This window comes from Anarhichas minor, unplaced genomic scaffold, assembly GCF_050575085.1.
Source record: "Anarhichas minor isolate MPS153535 unplaced genomic scaffold, ASM5057508v1 ptg000043l, whole genome shotgun sequence".
Classification (NCBI taxonomy): domain Eukaryota; kingdom Metazoa; phylum Chordata; class Actinopteri; order Perciformes; family Anarhichadidae; genus Anarhichas; species Anarhichas minor.
Genome location: NW_027466489.1, coordinates 3187351 through 3212174, shown reverse-complemented (window position 1 = coordinate 3212174; position 24824 = coordinate 3187351). Strand labels below are relative to the sequence as shown.

At 43.4% G+C, this 24824-nt stretch overlaps 1 protein-coding gene across 1 annotated transcript; it reads right to left on the bottom strand.

Annotated features, from left to right (window-relative positions):
- Nucleotides 1-907: 907 nt before the first annotated feature.
- On the bottom strand, nucleotides 908-22579 carry wnk2 (WNK lysine deficient protein kinase 2). Its single transcript, XM_076111154.1, has 30 exons — nucleotides 21911-22579; nucleotides 17490-17662; nucleotides 16798-17018; nucleotides 15594-15751; nucleotides 14744-14832; nucleotides 14303-14522; nucleotides 13187-13454; nucleotides 12572-12867; nucleotides 11032-11154; nucleotides 10615-10647; nucleotides 10279-10395; nucleotides 9680-10102; nucleotides 8872-9495; nucleotides 8478-8527; nucleotides 8206-8368; nucleotides 7995-8111; nucleotides 7739-7909; nucleotides 7629-7656; nucleotides 7363-7524; nucleotides 6310-7178; nucleotides 5425-5482; nucleotides 5235-5299; nucleotides 4528-5117; nucleotides 4186-4418; nucleotides 3861-4101; nucleotides 3740-3756; nucleotides 3588-3686; nucleotides 2722-2766; nucleotides 2285-2622; nucleotides 908-1382 (listed from the first exon to the last, which is right to left on the bottom strand). Exons 1-30 carry the CDS (start codon nucleotides 22577-22579, stop codon nucleotides 1086-1088), a joined length of 6957 nt encoding a protein of 2318 aa, XP_075967269.1. The 3' UTR covers nucleotides 908-1085.
- Nucleotides 22580-24824: the final 2245 nt, after the last annotated feature.

Genomic DNA, 24824 nt, shown 5'->3' with positions numbered 1-24824 from the left:
CTGGTATGATCATGATTCTGACTCATATGTCGGGTCCTTCAGCCCTCCTGGTCGTATAGTCTTAATGTCAATTTATCTTAACAACATTCTTCCTGTAACTCACCACTCCAACCTGTGCACACACACAGAATATCAATGTATTCATGCAGGCGGTGGTGCAGGTAGCAGAGAACAGGAAAATGACTCCAGTGAACAAGATTTTGTTTTACAATCTGTGATATTTCATTAACTGCAACATAACCAGATTATAGGGTTTAGTTGTGTTTGGTTGCTAAAGTAAATATGTGTCAATCAACATTCATTATTCAAATCACATAATTTACCTTTGGAGGTGAAAGCATATATATATATATATAGAATATCTAGAGTCTGCTTGGAATCTAAATGCTTTTCTTCATAAAACTGAAACTGCAATTCAAGGCACACTCACAGGTGTTTTTTCACCTGAAGACAAAATTCAAGTTCATTCAAATCTCTTAAGGATATTTTAAGCGCTTGTGCTGGAAGCATTTCATCGATGACGAATCAAACCTATCCTTGGACTGAGAGAGCAGAGTAAAGCGACTGGTCCTAGTGACCAGGATGTCAAGTGTTCACAGTGACGGCATGATGGTGGCTAATAAGGTGTCGCGTTAGGACACCTATCTGCAACACCGACCAATGGATTATCTAATGTTACCTGTACAAACACTGGAGCTATGTACAGACAAACAGGAATTAATATATATACACACGGCAACGTACCATGAATGAACACTACATTATGAACATTCAATGAGTGGAATGGTACATTTCTAAGCAATAACAAAAATCTGCTCTTCTAAGCCTGATTGGGCTAATTATACATATTTTAATGTACTAATACATTTACACTGCACTCAAGGAGTATGTACCGTAATATGGACATGAGGTATGTTTATGCAAATTAAACAAATAGCATAAAACGCATAAAAAACGAATAGAGTATGTACATATGATTAGATACATGCCGGTTAAATCTATACAGTATATTCACACACAATGGACTGGACCTATGATGACATTTCTTTTTGGTAACGGAGTTGGAAGACACAATGCTACTCAGGTTAGAGAGTCCTGGCTTTGGGGTTGGGTGGCTGATATGATGGAATGGGGCTGGGGGCGTCCTGGGCCGAGGGCAAGGCAGGAAAGGCAAAGACTCCTGAAGGAAGTTGAAAGAGCAACCCAGGCCACTGGCTATTAGAGAGAGGCAAGGACAAGGCCCTGAATGGAGCAGGAGGGTGTGGCTGATAGCTGGGATGGGGCCCTGTGGAGGGGCTGGTCATCATTGTTGACCCTGGGGGGCCATCAGGCCATGACAGGGGAAGACTGCAGGCCTCTGAACCTGGAGCTGTCCATGATACCTAACAGGGTATTGAACACAACAATAATGACCAACTGCATTTACACAATACCACACAAACAATGAAACCAATCGATACGATAAAAATGAAATAAGAAATAAAATAAATAATATAATTTCGTAAAAGATAAAATGATAACTAAAATGTAAAAATGGGTTTTAAGAAGTGATTTAAAAGAGGTTACTGATTGTGCGATCCTTATCTCCTCAGGCAGAGTTTCAAAGCCGAGGGGCCCTGATGGCAAACGCACAGTCAGCTTTACTTTTCAGCATTGACTTTGGAACAGCCAGAAGGGTTAGAACCTGAGGTTCTAACGTTGCGAGCCTGCTCATAGGGGGGGGGGGGTCAACATTTGTTCTATGTATTTTGGGGCCAGACCCATACGTGCTTTAAAAGTAATCAGTAAAATCTTAAAATCAATTCTAAAACGAACGGGGAGCCAATGAAGAGAAGCCAGGATCGGGTTGATGTGATGTCCTCTGTTTAAAAGCAGCGAGAAGCCGAGCTGCTGCGTTCTAGTTGGAGTCGAGAGAGTTACTCCAGAGAGGAGGGAGTTACAGTAGTTAAGTCTTGAAAAGATAAATGCATGAATGACTTTTTCCAGGTCAGGGTGAGAGAGGATTGGTTTGATTTTGGAGATGGTTGTAATTTGAAGGAAACAGTACTGGACGACTTTTGTGATTTGTGGTTTGAAGCTTAAAAAAACAAACTAGGGAAATCAAAATGTTTTGTCAATGCCTATTGTTCTCCACTTCAGGCCTCATTATCTAAATACTGTGTTTACATGCACAACTTCCACTGTACCTCTTTAATGAACTAAATTCTAATAAAGGGTGTTTAAGATTTTAATCATTTTGTTTCTTGTAACCGCAGGGCTGATGGAACACAAAGTGGTACATCACTCGCATGAAACTCACATCTGAAGCACTAGCCAGGTGTCCACGTGCTCGAGGCACAACCTGATTCCAAAGCTGCTGCCCACTGATGCTCAGAGAGTTAGTGCGCGGCCTGCGGGTGACGATAAGAACCTCCTGGGCCCAGTCCTCCATCAGCCGCTGCAAGTCTTCAGGCAGGTTGTTTTCAATGGCGCTCATGGATGAGCCGGTGTATGTGCCGGTCTTGTTGTTGCTGTTATTGGCCTGAGCTTGGGCCAGTCCCATCACTGGCTGATGAGAAGGAGGCGTGGCACCTGTAGGCGGCTGCTGTGATTGATTGAAAGCCCCTGGCCCGGCTCCAGACCCTAGGGAGACACACATACCATGAGATCCTGTTTGTTGAGCTGATTAGACTGATATAAACTAACATGAGGCTTTTAGTGAGACACTGTAGTTCTACATACTGTTGCCACGTTCTTTACCAAGACAAAGACGCTTCAGTGTTGACCCTATAAGACAAAAAAGATTTTAAACAAATGTTTATTGCCATTAATATTGTCAAATAACAGGATGTAGCGCAAAACAAAGCTGCTGAATACTGCCGCAAAACATAGGACCAATTAAAACCAAACAAAGCAATCAGCCCCCTAAAACAAAACTGTCCATTTATTGGCAAAATCATGCAAGTGGTCGAGGTGAGAGCCATATCAAAGTGCAGTGTTGCAGTGATAGAGAGAGAGAGAGAGAGAGAGAGAGAGAGAGAGAGAGAGAGAGAGAGAGAGGTTAAAAAGAGATGAGAGATTAGAAATGTTATAGCATGTCGGGGTGCATGTGGCATGCAGACGTCCATTGCCTAGTAACGCATGGTGGATAAGTAACAAAAACATGTATGGTATAAGGTGGATAAATAGTACAAGCATCAGTAAGAGACACTTGAAATGTGAGATAGGCCTAGTGCCCATAACCTTGATTATCCAAACCTCACGCTTCTGAAACAAGGTAATTGTCCAATAAACGGAAACAAATGATTCTTAGTATAAATTATTCTTGTTTAAAAAAACAACAACTTTTAATCAATCCAAATCTTTACTTTACTTTTACCTAAAGTTCACACTTCAGGGGTTTGAATAAGCAATATACTTCTGTGCCAGCAACAATACAAGCTAAAGGCAGGTGATAAGGACGAGAATAAACGTAAGAAAACCCAGCGGTGTCGCAGAATATGTGGCAAAGACAGAGAAAAGATATCAGTGAGCTAAAAGTAGAGAAATAGATAATAACAATGGAAAACAAAAGAATGAAGCTATGCGGGAAGAAAAGAGATACAAACAGATAGACAAAGACACAGGCCCACTGAGAAATCTAGCTCGTGGCTTGCTACTGGATTTATAGGTCACTCTCTCAGATGTTTGAGGGTAATTAGACCAGCCTGTAGAGGAGTATAATCAAAGAGGGGAGAAGAAACCAAGGTAAGAAGAGCACACAATGAAATACGCAACCTTATCAAATAAAACATTTGTTATTAATTCTCTGATGAATCTACATGTTGACAGTCTAGTATTAGTGGAAAGACTGATGGCTAAGATGCTCTGATGTGTGTTGCTGGTGGTTACCTTGTCCAGGTGGAGCTTGTGTGCCGGTGCCGTCTCCATGTAGTCCAGCGTAAATATTATCGGAAGACAAAGATCCCTTGAGGGAACAGGGCTGCTGAGTCTGAACGGGCTCTGAGGTTGAGCTGGGAAGGTGGCTGGTGCATGAACGTGCCCTGCCGTGAGCGGGGATAGACCCTTTGGCTGGAGAGCCGTTTAAACTCACTGTGGGCTCACCTGTACCCGTAGCAGCACCTAAACACACACACACACAAGCGTTAGAATGGTATACTCATTGCTCCTGCTGTAAATATTCAACCTATAGTAAAAGTTACTCACTGGATTTGCTGGAGTCACTAGATTTGGTTGTGACATTTCTAAATTGCTGAACCAGAGGGCTGAGAAGTTTGCCAGGCTTCAGTCTGTGCTTGCTGGACCTCTTCCTTCGACCGGCTTGTGGTGCAACGTGTGAGAGACCCAGGCCAGTAGGAGGGGCTTTGCCAAGCCTACGATACAGCAGCTCCACTTCCCCCCGCTGATGGGCCTGCAGCTCAGAGATCTCCCTCAGATGTCTGAGGGGATGGAGGCAGGAATATACTGGTCACATTCAAGCTAAATGACAAAATATTTTCATGAGAAGACACTTAATAAGGCCAAAAGCAAACCCCTGGCTACACATACTTCTCCCTGAGTCTCTGTAGGTCCCTGTTCATGTCCGAGTCCTCCATCTCTGAGTCATTATCGCTGCTGGCATAGGCCGAGCCGTGCACGCCTCCATGCCTACTTGGTGAGTCAGAGCTCTGCACACTGCTGCTGCGCCCTGAGCGACGGAGGAAGGCCACTGCCCTCTTCATGAGGTCACTTCCTCTGCGCTCAGAGCGAGTGTGTTGAGACGGGGTGGCAGGAGCCAGCTTTGCAGGGCTGCTGTCAGCCCCGGAGTCTGAGGAGAGGAAACGAGCATGGACCGTGACATCCACAGCGACAGAGTTCGAGGTCAGGGTGCGAGGCAGGGAGTCCTGCTTGGCCATGGACGGAGGTGTGTCCAGGTAGAAATCAGGCGGGGCAGAGTAGCGGCTGCACCGTGTCCTCTGCGTAATGTCATCTTCAGTGCTGACCACAGAGAAACGACCAATCGTGGTGGATGCACTCATGGCCTCAGCCTGGATGTGTTCCTCACTGTATCCTACAGGGTGTGCCGGTGAGGCAGCAGTGCTCCAGCTTCTCTGCTTCACATCTCGTCTGTTGGCCACTTCAGGAGGAACAGAGATTATCTGCCAAAAGCAAAGAAAAATCGGGGTATTCACAGGGCGTCCTGGAATGCTTCTGTGACGTCAAATCTAAAAGAAAATTCTACCTTTCCCTTAAATGTGAGGGAGGAAAATCTCTACCTTAAATCGGCCTCTTGTTCCAGAGCAGGAAGCAGAGTGAGGAACGTGTCTTCTTGACATGGAAGCTGCAAAAACGTCCAAAACAATGAACAGAGTGGCTCTGCAGTAATCAACAAGCACTAAAACAAACAGTTGGATAGAAGTTAATGATACCAGTCTTGTTGCATCGATTAGTGTGTGCTGTACATACCACACACAGCTGAGTCACTCAGTGTGCTCAAACTGTCCATTCTCTCTGGAATTTGAGGCTAATAGAGGTGACATGATGAGAGGTTAACAAAACAGAGCCATTAGAAAACTACAATACAAACCATCTATCACTGTTCTGTTATATGAGTGTTAATATAGAGTATTTAGATGATGTCTAACTAAATATTTCTCATAAAATGTTTCTGCAGCTTGTGTAAAATAGGCAGTACAATTTTTCTTGAAATCCTTTATGCACCTAAAATGTATTTCCATGTATACATATGGCTCACAGTATATTTAATCATATTTGAAATGTATCTCGCAATATATCACACAATATCTTTTAAACCAGCATTAACTGGCAGACTACATTTGAAAACAAAGGGTGAAAACTTTTATAATTATATATAATAACTTGTTAAATATAGTATTGGAGTAGTCCTTCTCCACATGCAAATAGTTCATTTTAATATACTACATTATAGTTTTCGATGCCTAAATATGCTAAAATATTTTCATTCTACAAATCCAAAATTGATTGATAGGTCTGCTAACACATAGACTTAAACAATGACAAAAAAATAAAAATAAAGCTTTCCTTTCTTTCAATAAAATAAATTGAAATGAACATAATTCACAAAATCTAACTTATATACACACAAATCAATCCAATTACAAGGTCCAATAGTTGTTGTTCTGTAGCTCTCGGCCATATTACACAATCTCCTCCAGCAGAAAATAAATACTCATTTGACCTCATGGTGAAATTATTTTGTCAACTGCTGTTTTTAAAATGAAGAGTTAAATCTGAATATTTAAGCCTGCAACTCCCACCGTATTTAAATATTGTTATATAGTTTAATAAATGACTAGTAATTGTACTTACCAGCTGTTCTCCCACCCTGTAGCGTCCCTCCCCCATCGGCCCTGGCGTGCTGTTTCCTGACCCTCCTGTGGCGCTCTCTGGACCAGGAGGGGACTGGATGTACTCGGTGCCGGAGCCCGGTGTCTCTGCAGTGCTGCCTGATGGATACATGGGAGCGTATTCCTGGTAGAGCAAGTTCCTTAGTTTCTCATCCAAAGTTTTTATGGTGCTGTCCACAAAGCCCCCGCGGCCCAGACGTCCTTCGCCGTCTGACTCACCGGGCCCTGCGCCGTGCTGGGAGGGCGCTGGGCTCTGGGGTACTGAGGACACTTTGGTCCCCCCCACGCTGGAAAAAGGCTGGTGCAGCACCACGGGCTGCTGTGGGCGCTCGCTGCGAGCTGCAGAGGCATAAGAGACAGACAGCGGCTCTTTGGCTGAACCTGGCTCCTGGAGTGGAAGAGGAGTGAGAGGAGACCCCCCATGTAAACCGCTCACATCCAGAGACAGGGGCATGACCAGGGGGCAGCAGGGCACCTCGTCAGCCGTAGAAACAGGACACGTCAAGTCGGGCATCTGCTGAGCCGCATGGATCGGGGAGATGGAGCCCAAAGGGGATCCTCGTGATTCATCCACAGGTAACGACGTATGTGGGGACGACGGGGGCAAAGTTTGAGCTCTGGGTGGCTGGGCCTGAGGAACACTGGGCTGCACCGAGCTGCTCGCAGGCTCCACCGATGTCCCTGACTGAAGGGTCGGGGGAGCAGACACAGGGGGGGGCAGGGTAGCTAAGAGGAGAGGGTCTGTGTTGGACATTATCGGAGGGCTACAGAATCCATACACATCATAGTTGAAGCCACCACTGCCACCAGACATTGTGGAGGACGACCCTTCTGCAGGAGAAAAAAAATGAAGATGAGAGAAAATCGTACAAAATGATGAAATATACCAACTTTTATTCAAACATTGCACACAGGAGCTGTAGGATCTATTTCATTCAGCTCCCATAGTGTGGCGCTATTGCTCCGTGAAACTGTCAAATCGTGTGGTGAAATTGCTCTGAAGAAACAACGTCACCTCTGGATGCAGACGGCCTTATAGTGCCACTGTCAGCAGGCTGGGTGGTGGCTGAACTCCCAAGAGACTGTGTAGCTGTGCCGTCAGTCGGGGTCTCCTGGCTGGATGTGGCCGTCTCCTCAACGGGGCAGATAATGAACCATCTCTTTCCTGTATGAAGAACTGCAATCCAAGAGTTCAAACAATCACCACACATTTTCTTACAACTGAATGTGAAAAATGAGGCATGCCTATGAATACATTTTTGAAAGAGACAATCGTTTTACCATTCTGCTGATAGACAGGCTGCTGACTCTGCAGAGCAAGAGACAGGTGTGAGTTAAGTCAATATGCTGTATAGTAACATATATATACAGTATATACATACCCCTCTTACCTCTCCCAACAGCCCCTCAGTAATCTGGCCTTGCTCAGGACTACAACTCAAGGCGGAGGCCCTTTCACCCTCCATGTCTTCATTCAGCATGTCTTCAGCTTTGTCCACAAGGTCCTTCAGCTGGTCAATGAAGATCTCCTTCTCTAACAGTAGGATGAACCCATTCTCTACCTGTGGGCATACAGTTTCAAAGATGTTAAACAATGTCAAAAATAAAACAACTAAATGACGAAAAAGTGTAAAAGTTTCAACTAACCATGTAAGTGGCAATTTCCTCTGGAGCATCTCCATCCAGATCAAATTTAAATGTCACCATTTTGTGGTTGTGAGTCTCCAGCTGGCATTCGACCATTTTATCACCAGTGTTGCAAACCTGTGTGTGCAGGGGTTACACTTAACAATCAGACACATCTACATTTCAAGAAATAAAAATAACTTTTTGTCAAAAACCTTACATCATGACTCACATTGAGCATGCTCAGTTTGGGCTTACTGGTCCTTTCTTGACGGGAGCGTGTGCGAGCAGACTTGCGGTGATGTTTCCTGGGTTTTCCGTCCCCCTTCCCGCCACTAGCCAAGCTGTCATAGCCGTCACTTGTTTCCTTACCAGAGGCCACGTCAGAGTTGAGACTATAAAAGGAAACGTTAACGTCATCACCCTGTGGTACACGTTTTCATCACAGAAAGTGATAACAGAATCTGTAAAGAGCTGAAAGACAGTGGAGAAGTTGACACCCACCTGTCATAAGCATAACTCGGTAAAGATCCGGATTTGTCTTGAAGCACATCCTGAAGACAGAAAAATGGGCAGGAACAAAACAGTTAGGAAAACTTACAAAGGTTTTATTTTAGAATGGATCATTGCAAGAATGTATAACGCTAGTATTAATGTCAATGTGTGCTATTATCTTTTGTCCTTAAAGGGATATTTTAGTCTCAAATGGAGAAGCTGGTTTAAAGATGGGATTGAGGCATTAAACTGATATGAATGTAACTTGAGAGGCAGCCTGTGGTTTGAACACACTTTCTGAGCAACAACTAGACATCAGCCAGCAAGTGTCATCTTTTAGTATGCATCTGTGTATAGATCAAAATTACACTTGAAAATGTACAAAGTTTGGCTTTATCCCTACCTCTACACAGGGCTCTTGTTGAAGGGTGCAAGAGGAAGATGTAGAATCGAAGAAGTTTTGCTGAGTTGCGGCCTGAATGGCGCACTCATACACTGCTGTCTGGATGCCAGCAGGCTGCAGAAATGCGGCCTGGACCGAAGCTGCGACAGGAGCTGTGTCTGGCAGTGTGACAGGAATTGGGGCAGAGCCTAAACTTAAGACGGAGAGTTTGGGTTTCCCAAGTGCATAAGATGTATCTGAGCTCGTAGATGATCCTTTTGGTGATTCAAAAATGAGACCCGATGCTGAGACCGGTGCAGAGGCTAAGGTTTGAACTGCTGTTGGAACTTGTATTGGGACTGAAGTCGGGGCATTAACAGCGGTCAAAGCTGGAGTTTGAGGCATGGGTGGTTGGTTTTGTGCTGGGACCAGAGCTGGAGTTTGTCCTGGGGCTTGAGTTTCAGCTTGGGCTCTGGCTGAGATTGAGGCTGGAGCTGGAACTGTAGGAGCTACAGTTAAGTCTCGGTCTGCTGCAGGGATTACTCCGCTTCCCCAGAGAGGAGTCTGAACAGCAGGCAAGGCAGCGTGGACCGAAGCCAAAAGGTGAAATTCTCCCAAATGACCCTGTGGTGTAATCATCTGTACCTGCAAAAAATAGCACATTTAGGGAATTGTTCATCAATTAATGTTAACTGGTAAATGTTCACCTCTAAATCACCAAACGCATGCCCTGCATTCATCATACCCACAATTAAGACACATTGCCACCTTAGTATGACAGATTTTCCATGACCCAACCATTACAGTGAGAACTGAGCCAAATATTCACCTGGACAGGCGGCTGAGCCAATTCCTGCTCAGGGTAGGGGGCGGGGTATGGGGTGGGTTGTACCTGAGAGAGATGTAAGGGATGGGTGGTATGGAAGCTACCAATGTTTGTCTGAGATGTGAGAGGGCCGCCCTGCTGCTGGGGCACTGCAGGGGACATGGCCATGGCAAGAGGTGGAATAGATAGTGCCACATTGGGCAGGTATTGAGGTGTGGACAGAGGGGTCTGAGGGCTGCCGAGAGTAGGTATAAATGGCCGGGTAGTGTGAGGGGTCAGAGGGAAGGAGGGATAGTGGGGTGATGGTGAGTAGTGGGAGCTAGACATAAGAGGGTGACTGCTGCTGTAGGCACATGGCAGAGGAGCTGGGGGGAAGGAAGTGGGCCTGAGGCCCCCTATTTGAACGACAGGATATGGTGAGGGAAACTGGGAAAGAAGGGAAAATGATATAAAATGAACAAAGACACCCAGTCGATAGAAATAACATTCACACAGGCCCTTTATGTATGAATCCTGTAACCTATACTAACATTTGTAGGATATTTCTCCCAAATTTCACTAACTTAGTTTGATCTTGTGTTTCTAACGCTACCACCACGCACCTGTGTGCTGATCTGAAGGGGCAGGAGTGGGGAAGGAGTACTGGACACTGACTGTGGAAAACTGGTAGATATATCAGGAGGATTCAGGTGAGATATAGGCTGGTCAGCAGATAACAGCTAAGGAAGGAAATCAAACATTTGTTTTCCACTTTGACTGGTGAGTAAGAATTTTGTGATGAAAATACAAACTAACTCTGACAAGATGTTCTGTTCTGGTCTCTCCACTTTATTAAAATGAGCTGCAGGGCAGGTAGAGTTAATGCGAATGAATTATTCTGTGTGGTTTGCAGTGTATGTACTGTAGCCATGCTGCAGTTGATGAAATGATGGCTGTACCTGGGGCAGCACAGCAGCTGGTTGGAGATGGCACTACAGGGAGGAAAGACAAATGGGAAGGAAACACAAACTACATGAAAAGCTATTCACACACACACACACACACATATATATATAGTATGTGATGAAGTATTTAAAAGGGGACATCAGATGCACTTTGCACCCACCTCACACACAGATACCCTACAAATAGTGCGCGTTCAGATAGCTGGTACCACTAAATTGCAATTGCACATTAATCTCATTTGCATGTAATAGTTTTTAACAGTTGACACTGAATGCCAAAGAAGTATTAAGAACTATTAATAATCAACCCTGAGTGGGTTTCATAGGGTAACTTCCAAACTTTTGCCTCCTAATCCTGTTTTTTGTGTCTCACTGTTGCCAGGGCCTCTTGCAGATAGATGCATGCAGTACCTGCTCCTGGCTGGGTTGAGCAGTATGTTGTGGCTGTAGAGCGGGGTCTGCAGCGGGGAAGCTCTGTGCTGTCTGTCTACTCTGGTGCACAATAGGAGCTGGTGTAGCTGGAGCAGAAACTGTCTGTCAGAAACACATAAGAGAGATCACATTTACTCAACCTGGTTTTTAGGTATAGTATGACACGGTCATGTTTGTGTATTTACAAATTAAGCTCAAGGTTAAAATGTTCAGTGTATCAAAGCAGGGGTAGTCATACACAAGGAAGTAGAGAGGGATGTTTTTTAGCAGTTGGAAAGGTTCAATAAGGCATGCTAAAATGTAAAAGCGATGTTATAGCGTTACTCATCAGCCATACTGCCAAACACTGTGCTAGCGCGTTATTACGTACGCTGCCACACTAAAACAGAGACCTAATTTTGGATTAGGCAGGAGCAGAGACTGGCTGGTTGGGCTGGCTTTGCTACTGTCATGGAAAGGCGGGAGGATTGAAGTAGCTGGCAGAATCATTAAAGGGAACAGCAGACTGCTGCTACGGCAGGACTTAGCCTACATGCAGCCTCCTTCTCTAACCTACCAGTGGATCTGGTCTGCCTTCACTGTCATGTACTGATAACAGCTGATCCCTCTCCAGATTCAGGCTAGAGAAGAGTGGGACATCCAGACTCAGCCTCTTGTCTATATGCTCAAGCACTGAGGAGGTAGTGCCCCTGACCTCCCCATGGCTGAACATTGGATCATTAGCAGACAGGGTGGGGGAACTGGTCCTGCGATTGACGATGTGATGGAGACAGTGGTCGAGAAGAGTGAGATCTCCACATTCATACAAACTCCGTGGGAGCAAAACTTGTGAGTGTTGGGATAGATGTGAAGAAGAAGTCACCAGGGTTGGTTCACTGTTTGATGATGGGGGACAGGGTGAGCCTAGCTTAGAGACTGAAGTAAAATGGGAAGATGTGGAGACGGAGTGTATATGTGTGTGTCCCGGAGATGCGACTTCCTTTGTCTTATCCCTCAAAAGGAGGAACATGCAAGCCTTGCAGTGGCGGTGGGGCTGTGGGCTGCGTGGCACAATCAGACGGAGCTCTGAGGGAGGTTGTAAATTCAGGAGAGGTGAATTGAAATGACTTGCTGAGTCATGATGAGAGTGTTGATGTGGCGGCAATGGGGAAGATAATAATGATGGATTCTGGGCTGAGTTAGAGGATAGGAAGTCTGTGCCATGCGCTGAGTTCTCTGTGCTTTTTGTTGAAGCCAGATCCTGTGACGGACACAGACGGGGGCTTTTATTCATCGTCTTAGTGAGAGAGTGTTTCTTACACCGTAAAATCTCAGCCAGGGAGGCGTTTCCACGCCTAAAACACACTGTGCTCTCAGTGATGAACAGGTTGTCATGACATACAAAGGGATCACTGTAGTGACGCTGATCAGGTATCATTCCAAAAAAGAAAAGAAAAATGTTTTTATTTCAAAAAACAACTCAAAAACAAATGAAGGATTTAAGAAAGTTGCCATAGAAATAAAAAATGCTGTCACTCACTGTTTGAGACTGATAAGGCCCCTGCTGCAGTTGTGCTGCAGGTTGACGATAGGCCCCAGGATGCAGCTGCTGGTAGGCTCCATGGTGTAATTGAGTGGATGTCTGTGTGTAGTTTTCATGAGAGGCCTGTGCTGCGGGTTGCTGGTAGGTTCCCTGCTGCAGCTGAGGCTCTACCTGTGCAGGAGGACTGTAGATCTTCTGAGTTGTGGAAATGGGCTCTGGAAGCGACTGGTAGGGGCCATCTTGCTGTTTGTTGAGATCATCTAAATGCATGGTAGAGCTCACTCTGCTGTCAGCTGTAATAACAAACATTATAATTCACAACGATCCTCTGCAGGAAGGACAGACACTGAGCAAGGACAGTGGAAGGAAGGACAATGGAGAAGCATCTCATTCAAATTCAAATGCTGGGTGAAGATGCCTCATTGATGACTAATAGGTGTAACTCAATCGCTACAGTCAACTTTTCTTGTTTACAATCACAAATACCAATTTAACAGTTTTAAGTCATCATCAGTTTTATTTCCTGTTAATGGATGAGTGAGTTCTAACAGTAAAACTGAAGTTGTATGATATACGATACGTTCATGTGTTCTTCTAATTGCAGGTTCTCACATGTGACAGATGTGGCGGCTGGCACGGTGCAGATCAGGGTCTGCTGCTCCACCTCTTGGTCCACATAATCTTTCGTAGCTAATGCGGGTGCCTGTGGTACGACGGTACCGGGCACCTGCAGTAGGTTCGGCTGCGCCTTCTTCACAGCTACTTCGCCATTTCCTGACGAGACGGTACGCTCCCTCCTCCATTTGATGAGAGCCACGCGGTCGCGGATGGACTTCCCAACTATCTTCACATCACAGTCCAGGAAAAACCCTGATTCCACCTACAGGACACATGTAAGATACTCACTGCAGCTCAGAACACACCAGGTTTGTAATTCAACACAACGTATGTAATTAATCATCAAATCTTCGTTTTCTTCGACCCATGAACAACAAGAACTGCCTGTTCATGCCTTCTGAAGGATCAGCTGATCAGTTGCTCTAGTTTCAATCAATACTGTTCATTCCTCAAGCGTTTGGTTACAGACATGATCACCAACCAACCCCCAGTTACATTACAATTAAAAGGGCCCAAGATTGTGTTCCAAAGTAAAGACTGCTGCATAGACACTTATATATGCTGAAATGTGTGATAGAATGATACTGCACAGGTAATAATCCACAACAAGTTGTCCTGATATGTCAAAGGCACCTCGTTGCATTTCCTCCGCTACACCATTGTGTTTTATTGTGCTTATACCACAGCCACAGCCAGTTAAATCAATGGTAGTTGGGCCTGTTTCTCCAATGAGTTACCTGGTAACGTAGCAGAGAGCAGTAATGTTGCTCTGGTTACCTGCAGCTTCATATTCCTTACGTACTGAATAAGAGCTATTTTTGAAGTTGTCAGCGGACAGACACAACACAGCCGCACAGAAATGAGTATTTTCCCAGGCTTTGGGACAAATGAAGCCTGTGGAACACAAGCAGAGACCAAACCAGTCTATAAAAAGGGATCAATCCGTGGAACACCTGATTAGCCTGGTTTCAGACCTCTAATCGCTACCCACTAAGTAAAACATACTAGTAATAAAGTTAACAGCTAGTTGCGTAAAGAAACCCTACAACTATTGTCTGTGTATTAAATAAAATACAATTAATCTCTCAGTAACTTAAACAAACAGTTTACCATTTCTTGGGCAACAACCTCCGGGACTTCGTTTATCAAGTCAAAGGAAAACTCAATGGCACCAGTGTCCTTATACTTCCCCTTCAGCTTTTTAGGATCCTCAATCCACAGCTTCAGGGCAATGGAGGATTTCTTCCCATCATCGTCTTCATTGAGCTCCACCCTCACGCCTGTATCCTCTGCAAAGAAGGCATGATTCAGGAGGTCCTTGATGGAGTACCTGCAGGAAATACACAAACACCAGGTACTGCCCTTGGTTAAAGGTCACAATGATAGTAACCTTACCCACACAGAAACATCAACTGTGTCAGAGCCAAATATTGGCAAAGACGTCACACCGCAGAAACAGAAACAACAGTGTTGAGGTGAGGATCACCCGCTTACTACATACTAAATGCATCACGAGACCCGAGACACTGTCAAAAGTCCTGCTCCAATTACCTTTCTTCCTTTCTGTGGCAGATACATTCCCCGATTATTTCTTTAATTTCTGGGTCACTGACTTTGCTGTAGCTGGCAGGTTTCACCCCCTGCAAAAGAAAGCAGCATTAACATGTATCAACCCACCAACTTACACACACAAAACATCAGAACCTAGCATGTGACTGCATATACCAAAGAAAGTACATAAAAAAAACAGTGTTTGCAGTGTTAAAACACATTCATTACAAAACACAGACGTCTCAACTCCGGGAATTAAGAAGCTACTGCTGTATAAGAGCACTTTTACGACGCTGGAACGACTAGTTGAGTAATTAATCAATCCACAAGGAACTGATTGAAATTACAATAATTCATTTATTGTAGGAGTTTATACAATAAAAAAACAACATTAGATGGTTAAAGTGAGACTATTGAAATAAGAAATACCACGTCCTGCTTAAAAATGAAAAGTTGAATTTGTAAAACGCACCCTTGCTCATTTTAATGCAGCTACAGCCTTACTTGCTCTGGTATGACTAGCTTTGGTAGCTTATGTTAGCAAACCTTTCTACATTTGTTTACTGACTTTATGACTGTTAAATACGAGATTTAAGAGTTATTTTTACTTTGGTTAAATGTGGGGAGCCAGTGTCATAAGTTTTAACATTTTATAGATTGCATAGTCAGTCTGTCTATTAAAAAATAATTGTATATATGTATTAATATATAAAATAATTGGTTGCAACCTCTGTACATGCCTCCGAGCCACAGACAACATAATTGATTAATTTGTTAGGAACAACGGACCCTGACTCGATATACGTAGTTGTAATAGCAATGAGTTTAACAGCTTTAAATGTGAACTCACACTGGTGACTTTGCGGTAGATCTGAGCAGCATTTTGACACTCAGAGTAGGGATATTCTGAGGTGGCCATCTCCAGCATGCACATCCCAAAGGCGTAGACATCCACAGCCTCGTCATAGTGCTCCTCATACATCTCTGGGGCCATGAACTCTGGAGTGCCTAGAGAATTAAGGCAAGAGAGGGAGATCAATTAAAATGTGCAGTTATCAGTGTGTCATCCTATTTCAGTAGGATCAATACCAGTGCCGAGGACTGAAAGCCAATACAGCTGCTTAATCGTGACTCCAACAATTTAGTGATCACTCAAATGGCAGAGAACAGAGAACTGATCAAAAAGTAAAAAACACAGAGATGTTCTTTCCAACTTTAACACAATAATATGATCTTACTCTCTGATTTAAAAAAAAAAGTGTTTAATAATTTTTTTAGCATTAATCTAGTGGAGAAAAACTGAGAAAACTTTGACCAAACTAAAGTGGGCCTAAAGCGGAACCTTTGCTGACTTTCAATTAGATTAAACACAGTGTAAACATATAGGCTATTGGTAGGAATGTAACATTCAGTAAAATAAGACATCGGCTCGCTATTCAATTAAAATGTGAGCTAATGTCATTGAAATGGCCTTTGGGAAAAACAGATTTTGAAACACATACATGTATCATAATTTAGAGTTTAACTTAAAGCAGCTATAATCAATATTTCTGTGTTACCAATGGATCACCTACAGAAACCTACACCTACAGTGTTTGTGAAAGGGCTGCCGCGCAGTGACAAACTCACAGAGAGATATTGATCAACCCCTTTAGCATCAGTGTTGTTTTCTGGCCGCAGCAAGAAGCTGTTTTTAGTGAAAGAGCCATAAAAGCCCGACTGTACAATACCAGCTCAGCGGCAAACAGCAGACAGACCGATAGCGACTAGTTGATGAGACTATCGAGACAGACATTTCCCTCGGGAGTTGGTGGAGACCAAAAACAGAGGTTAAAGTAGAGAGAGTATTGATCTTACATTCATCAGGTTACCACAATTTCAAATGAATGCTAATGTTACACTGTAGCAACAAGTTTTTCATATCAACTTAAAAGCTGATAATATGTCTGTTACATTCACCGCTTGTTTCCGCTGCCCCAGAGTGCCCAAAAGTTTCTGCAGGTTTAAATAAATATTCAATAAAAGGATGTTTTGCCAAATAGCTCACGACTAACCAATGACACTTTTAGCAAAGGAGGCCCTCTTCAGTGTTGCCAGGCCCAGGTCTCCTATTTTGACAGAGCCTGTGGGACCAGTGATGAAGATGTTGTCACACTTGAGGTCTCTGTGGATGATTGGAGGAGTCCTTGTGTGGAGGAAGTGGAGGCCTTTGAGAATCTGCCTGCACCAGCTCCTCAGAACTTTAGGCTTCATCACCTTAAAACGCTTCAGATACCTGTTAGGAGGAGAAAGATGTTCCTGTTGTCACCAAGTAGCTACATTCCATTCAAAACACATTGAATTATGAATTGACATATCAAGGTCCCCACTAGTCACTGTGTTGATAAAATGTTAAATATAAAAGCTTTTACAAATTAGTATTGCTTCCATTTAAACACAGTCAACATGAATCTCTGATGACTATTCTATTCTCAAACCAATCTCCTCATTTTGACTTCCTCAAACATTTTTTTTTTCCACAAGGTCTACACTGTTCAGTCTCTACAGTCTAGTATTGGATTTACTGTCATGGTATCATTCAATTGGTATGAAACTTGATACACATGATGGAGACAGACTAATGGTCATTACTATCAGGCGTTTTAAAAAACTGACTAATACAAGCAGCAATAAAACACTAATATTTGCCGCTTAGTGAATATACCAAGATAATTATAGAAAATAGTGTTTTCATATTGACTCTCACGTTTTAAGTGTCCCTGAGGTCATCAGCTCTGTTACCAGAACGATGCACTTCTTCCCTTTAACCGGTGATTCCCAGAAGTCATAAAATCGCACGATGTTGGGATGCTGGAGAGCCTTTAACATCTCTGCCTCCTCTTTGAACCTCTGTCTCTCAGCTTTGGATAGTTTCCGGTCCTGGGGAAAACCAAAAAGTAATAATTATTATTTTTTTAATGATAAATCATATATCCACTCATTTTTTTCCAGTATTCTGGAGCCTTATCAGAGAGGAAGCAATTCGTCCAAATCTAACAAGTTTAAGGGGTGGTGGAAGAGGAAGGAACTGAATCATCCTCATTGTCAGTGTCTTTCTTAAATCAAGTGGTAATGGAAGATACAATCCACTCTCAACCTTTACAAGCCTGTTAGAACTACCTCATGTTCAGAGTGAACACAACCTTGTCATTTCAATTCGGTAAACATGGGGGTCTGAATCATTTACTCTTTTTTCTTTATCACTAGTGTGTATATAACACACGGCACTAAACCCCCCCCCAACTATGAATGGAATACTGACATTTCCAGAAAAAGTCAAATCCTTAATTAATCTGGTGTTGTGATACAGAGACCGACACATCTGTCCTGACAGATAAACAAAAGATTAAATTGCATTTTAAATCAGTAAATGTCAAATGTGCTGCTGGTAAACAATGGAACAAAAAGAAAATACTATTGAGACTTTTTAATGGTAAGTTAGAGATGAAGTATTTTCCATCACAGAGCCCAAAACATCGAGAAAGATGTGTACAATTCTTCAGAGTTTTTCTTTGGGTATACAAGCCTGAGTGAATCATTGTATACTTGATCAATATTTTGGCCCCTGCCTTCCCTGAACTGTTGTATAAATAGTAAAAACAGCTGACAGCGAACATCCTCTACATTTCTGTTTCTCTCCAGTCAGCATGGCAGATACAACCCAATGGCCTCAGCCACGGCAAATACTGAATGACCTCTGGATTTTATCTCCCTCTGTCTCAATATACACATTTAATGGTGGTGATGAGGGTGCATTTTATGTTTTAAAATGTCTGGGATGCACAATATGGTATTGGTCATTGATTGAAGATGGGGAATCAGATTTCATTCACAGCACACATTGACCTATGCAGTGCGCAGCCTCACGCAGGGGATGAACCTCCCCGCTTTAGCTCCCTTCACAATGGTCATTCTGATTTATAACAATATATTACGGTTTGTCTTATCTCTCTTTTCATGTGTTCTATGTATTTAACACACAGATTATTAATGATTCTCTATAGAGGGAAGATCTGAACAGGGTGTGGCACTTACAACACACAATCTGCTTTACAGAGACTTCATTTTGCACAATAAATACTGTGTAAGAGCATAAATGACTGACATTTGTATCAAATGGAGTGCGGAGTGGTGAAGACACAACACTGCAAAGAATGTAAATATAGAACTTCTGTTTTGCTGTGTATCAAATACTACAAGTCTTACTCACTGTCCTTAGCTGAACCCTCCCTTTCCCTCTCTCTCTCTCTCTCTCTCTCTCTCTCTCTCTGTGTCTTGGTGCAGAGGGCTGCATCAGCAGGATTCACTCTCCAGACACATCTGTGTGGTAATACAACAGGGGTATGAATCCCTGTTTGGTATTCATTGTTAAGCCATCAATTCAAGACAAATAATGTGCAACAGTGGGGCAAAGTGTTTTGCCATTTTTCTACATCCCGTTGCAGTTTGTTCATTTCCAGTTAACTACGTGCCCAGCAGATATTTGATCATCATTTGGTGGATGAATAAGTGGCAAGACTAGCGGCCTGGTTTACTTGACACCAGGCAACTGCTACTCTTCAAATCTGATTTATAAATCTTTCTATGAGGATCTATGTTTTCTGCCGTCTCACTCTCTGTCTCACCCTTAAACACACAGACAGTAAAGGCCCACTATTTAAGTTGCAGTGGCTTTTTGTGAGCGAAACACAGCACCTCTGAAGGACAAGGCCTCATCTCTGGGGACAGAATGGTTGAATCATCCCTAGATCTCCCCTAACAACCTGCTCAGACACGCCCACATAGACTGTACATGAACACTTACTGTAGAGATCATCATGCATGATAAATACCTTTCCTGATACACTTTCAAAAATAGAGTACTCTTCCTCTTGAAACTCCCATTAATACTGTAGAAGTGTTTAAAAATAGCACTTTCTCTCTCTCTCTTCACAGGTGACAAGAAATATGGAGAAAACTAACTTTAAGGCACAATGTTCTACATATAAACAATAGTGAGTAAGTACGACTCAATCCTGTGTTATTAAATGCAAGTTACAAACGCAGAGAACCAAGTCTGAAATGCGGGATGTCACGAGGCGATTCATTACCTTGCGCACAATCAATTGTGGGCTCACTTCGTTAACTCCTGCAATGATGGATTGAAAAGTCACATCTGAATGAGCCTCATTACATGTACTGTATATATTATAGTGCGCACATCAACAAAACCGAGAACTTCAGTGGCATCCCTTGCCTCACTGGAATCGAGTGTTAGTGTTGTCGTTGCCAGCAAGAGCTGTGAGATAAGCACAACGTAATGGTGATTTAACTCTATGTCTGAACCCGATTGAGTTGTGCTGTAATTTGTATTTCTTATTCCCTCGGGCCTGACAGGGTGAACCTGGATTCTGCAAGAGTAGGAAGACAAGAGAAAAGCATCTTCTCTGTTCGTTCTGAAGCTGCACTAAATCTAAAACATCCTGCTGCAGGGCTGCGTCTCAAAGTCACAAGCGTTGTTCTCATTATGATCATTTAAAGTAAACTGATATTTATTTGGTCCCTGCGAAATGTCTACTGTAGAAGTAGCATCCAGCGCATTGACTAAAATAAAACTGCTATTGAAAGTTTGGGAAAATGTTTTTCCGAAGGAAACTAAATATTACAATAAAAATGCCTTTCCAGGAAATCTGTCAAAACAACCAATTACCAAGGAAATTAAGAGCTTTTCCTCACAGATCAGAAACTGTCAAAAGGACATGCACACTAGTTTTGTTTAAATGTAAGCCTGCACAAGTGTCCACAGTATGTTTAAAAAAAAAACAGGTGACTGTGCCTGTTTTATAGAAGAATACTTTATAAAGGTAGTAATTATCACAGCAGTATGATACTTCATTGACTGTTCTGGGCAGGTATTTGCTCTGCTCGTTGCACATTTTGAGACCTGAAGGAACTGCTGTCTACAGGTCTGTAGGCTAATCTGTATATCACATGGATAGCATTTAAACTGATCATTACATTACCTCATACACAGATTAGTGATACAGTAAGCTGTCGCTGCTATGAGACCATGTATTTATATTTGCCCCATGTTAAAATTCTGACTAATTGAAGTGTCCACAGTTCAGCTGCTGACACTGTGCATCTGAGGCTGGATACTGTTGAGGTAAAAGAACAGAATTACCTTTGATTCAATTCAATTATAATTCAACAAAGTATGCAGCTGAAAAGGAAAATAAAGAAATCTTATTAACGTCTTTGGGAGAGATGAAAATAAATGCTGGAAACATTTGTGCTGAGAATTATGAGAGGGAGAGCTAGCGCAATGTGAGCGCTGACAAAAAGTCAAAAGCTACAAAAAGCTACTCTTCCTCCTCACTCTGCCCTGAAACAATACTCTGAACGATACTTTTCCTCAGTTCCATAGTGAGAACAAACACTTCAATAATGGCTCAGTAACAAAAAGATTATTGAAAACAGAATGGGGTAACCCATATCTCACCTGGGTGCTGTACAGCATAACACTACACACACAATATGAGATTATAAAAACAATAGAACAGCACTGCTCTGTTGCTAAATATCATTACATCAATAAGGAAGTATGTAACACAAATGCCTGTACTGACTGACTGGCACATCAATTTGACCCTGATCCTGCACTGGTACAGTCATTCAGTAACTGGTAACTAGAGGGGAAGAACACAGGCAGGAAATACACACAATAACACCCTGAATAATCTGACAATTATCCAATATTCACTATTAGATGTTGAGGCACCTGTAAGCAGGTGACGCCATTTAAGCAGTGTAAAGTGCTTCATTCACAACCTGAGAGCCCCGGGCCTGAGAATGTATTAGATATTATCTGGTACACCTATAGGTGGTTAGGATGAGTTATGTGCATGTGTGACTGTTTCAACTTCAAATAAAGGATGTTACCGTGTAATTACAATAGCCCTGTTTTCTGGGGAAACACATCCAGAAAGTAGTCCTATCCGGGGTGTTCCCTGGACCAACATGTTGTTGACCTGTGCACAAGGACTGACTTTTTCTGTGTTTTTTTTAAACCAACTACACACGGTCCTATAATCCCATAAGCCTATCATTGGCTGAGTGATGCTGGACTTGAATGATCAATGAACCCACCTGAAGTTCACACCATGCCACTTCGACCCAGGTGTCGGTGTCAAGACCCTTATAGACGGTCTTGAAAGACCCCCTCCCCAGCTCAATGTCAAACTTGAGGAAGCGACCCCCAGGTGACGTGGACACAGCCTTCATCCCGGGCTCCTCTTCGTTCTCGTCACTTCCTGCTTTACCTGTGACATCCGAGGGCGCAACCTCTACCTTTGGCTCGGCCTTTCTACTGTCCCTCTTCTTCTCTGTGGCGCTCACGCTCTCTGTGGCGCTGTCCTTCAGCCCCACCTGGCTCTCCGGGCTTGAAGTCTCCTGGAGGCCCAGGCGGGTTCCATGCAGAACCCGGGTACGACTCCGATCAACGATTGTCCGCAGGTCGATGAGGGGCACCGGGCTGCTGTTGACACACTCCGGCGTGTCCACTGGTTGCTGGCTGGTGTCTTCGGAGTCTGACACCCACAAACTCCGCCGAATGAACCTTTGTCGGACCAGCGCCCGGTAGTCTGTGGAGGGGTATGCGCTGGGGTCACTTGCGCCTCGCAGGGCTTCGATTTGGATGCTGACATTGTGGTCCGTCCCATTCTGATAAATATGCCCACGCGCATTTGCATTAATGTCAGAGTCTAAATTGGGTGCTGAGGAATATGTGGATCCCAGTAGCGGATCCGCCGAATCCATCCCTGGTAGATTGTTAAGCACTTACCGGCGACATTGTGCTGGGAGGATGATGAGCATGCTCCTCTCCTGGTGGTGGGAGAGTTTGCTGCCTATACCTGCAACACTCGCACGCAGTGACGCAGTTCGCCAGCTCAGGATGTATGGCCGCTTTATTCCTTGAATTTGTTTAGGACACAGAACACCCCCACACACAAATGTCCGGCTCGGAAGATGCGCGCAGTGCTCCGTGCCACCTCACGCCCCGGTCCACCTTGCTGCAATACAGCACATATAGCCGTTCGCGTTAAGCCTGATGACATTGCCAGTTCACCCTATGAGCTTGCGAAGTCGGTTCCCTCCACGTTGCATAAGGTCCCCCGCTCCAGCGCAAACTATTAAAGATGTGATGTTGTTCCGCAGACAAATTGCTGGCCTACAGTGGACAGGCCAGGATGTTGAGGATGTGCGTTTTACTAATCCAAAGACACGGGACGATCACGTGCGCAGCTGTCATCCCCTGTACAGACCCGTCCTCCCCGGGCTCTGTTTTGTGCAAATAAAGCGCAGGTGTTCCGGGTGAAAATCGAAATAAGTCCAGAGAAGTGGCGCCTCAGCTTCTCTGCATTGTTCATTTAACTATCCTCGCGTACTGTTTTTCCGCTGCTTGTCCTGGAGAGTGCAGGATGGAGACTCTTCATCAGATAATGCTCACTGCGGCACCGTTTCCCTCACGTTGAATCAGGCAGCTCTCAGCACATCTGCCGTCCAGCTGACACCACTATTATCTTCCTATATTTCATCTCTTTCAGTTTTTGGGAAAACTAGAATATTTCACGGCATAACCCACGCCCCTAGCAACAACACGTATCCAATAACTCGGCACGTTTATAGGCGGAGCCCTAAGCCTCCCGTGGCCACACACGCTTGTGCCTCCATCTAAGCCAATTAGCCAATGATGAACGTTTACGCCCACCAACAACGAGGGACGCTGACGAGAATTGTGGGCTGCCGGATAACCAACACCGGACCCCATCTTAATCACAGCCTATACTCAACCACAATGAATGTGTGCAAGGAGGCTGATGATGAATAGGACTCCTTCAGTCCATTTATTAAGAATATGAAATGCTTTCGCCAGTAAATTCTCCAAAAAAAAAACAGTGCATACAGTGTTTTCAATTTTTCCAGAGCTATATTACTGTATGAGAAAGGTATTTTCTGTATCATTTTGTATCATTTATACTTTTATATTTATACTTACACATTGCACATCGTGTGCGCCTATTTGACATGATTCCATGTGAGTTAGCCTATGTGAAGTAAATAAATACGACTTTTAAAAGCCTACATACGGTATTTTTTAAGCTTATTTTACTTTCAGCTATCAATTGTAATAGATTATCATTGGTATGGAATACTCTGCATTAAAACTGCACCAATATGGAGCAGGCAGCCTTTGACAAGCAGTGAAATGCTCAACGATGGAGGATTTGCATTCACAACATTGCAATTGTAGATGATTAAACATCCCAATGAGTTTATTCTCAGTCACAATTTAGCTGCGCATAAGTGTGTGGAAAAGGATGAATACTATTTGTTGCTTTGTCTTTGCTTGAAGAATAAACTCTGTTGCATCGAACTCTGTCTGATTCCAGTGCGTTCTTCAAAGAGCATCAGGACACAATAGCTATTAAGTATAGAATAAGATTAGAGTTGGGGATCAGTAGTTTAGACTTCATCAACTGGCCTGGTCTGAACTTCTTTTCCAAGACATTTTGGCCAGCCAGTTGCAGGAGGTTTTGAAGAACTTCTGCCTGGACCGGAGCCTGGCTGGATCAGTCTGCATCTCAGAACATCAGTGGCCACTAAATTCAAAGTTAAGCAGAGCCTTTATTTCTGCTAATTCTAATAAAACATCACTGCTGACTGGCCATCCTCAGTCTCATTTCCTGATGAAACACATGACTGCATGTGTTTTAGTGGGTATAGACTTTTCAGTTAAGACATTGACCATGCTGCTGTTTTATTGCTTTGTCACCTTCCCTTAAAATAGATGTGGGGGGAAAAAAAACCCTGATGGTTATGCTAACATCCAGTATTCTTACCATTCATCACATGGTACAGAAATAAAATGATCTCTGGTATAATTGCTTAATCTCTATAAATAACACCTGGTTTTCAAGTAAGAACTTTGAATTGCCATTGGTGTAGAGATGAATATCTTAACGATGCCAAATTCATGTTGTAATCTATTTATTTATTTTTT

Bases quoted from the DNA above. Each gene is read 5' to 3' on its own strand.
- wnk2 (XM_076111154.1), bottom strand. From the start codon at position 22,579: ATGGATTCGGCGGATCCGCTACTGGGATCCACATATTCCTCAGCACCC. The intron at 14,523-14,743 runs GTAATTGGAGCA...TATTTCCTGCAG, and splicing joins TGCCACAGAAAGGAAGAAAG to GTACTCCATCAAGGACCTCC. The intron at 2,623-2,721 runs GTATGTAGAACT...GTGTCTCCCTAG, and splicing joins TGGTAAAGAACGTGGCAACA to GGTCTGGAGCCGGGCCAGGG.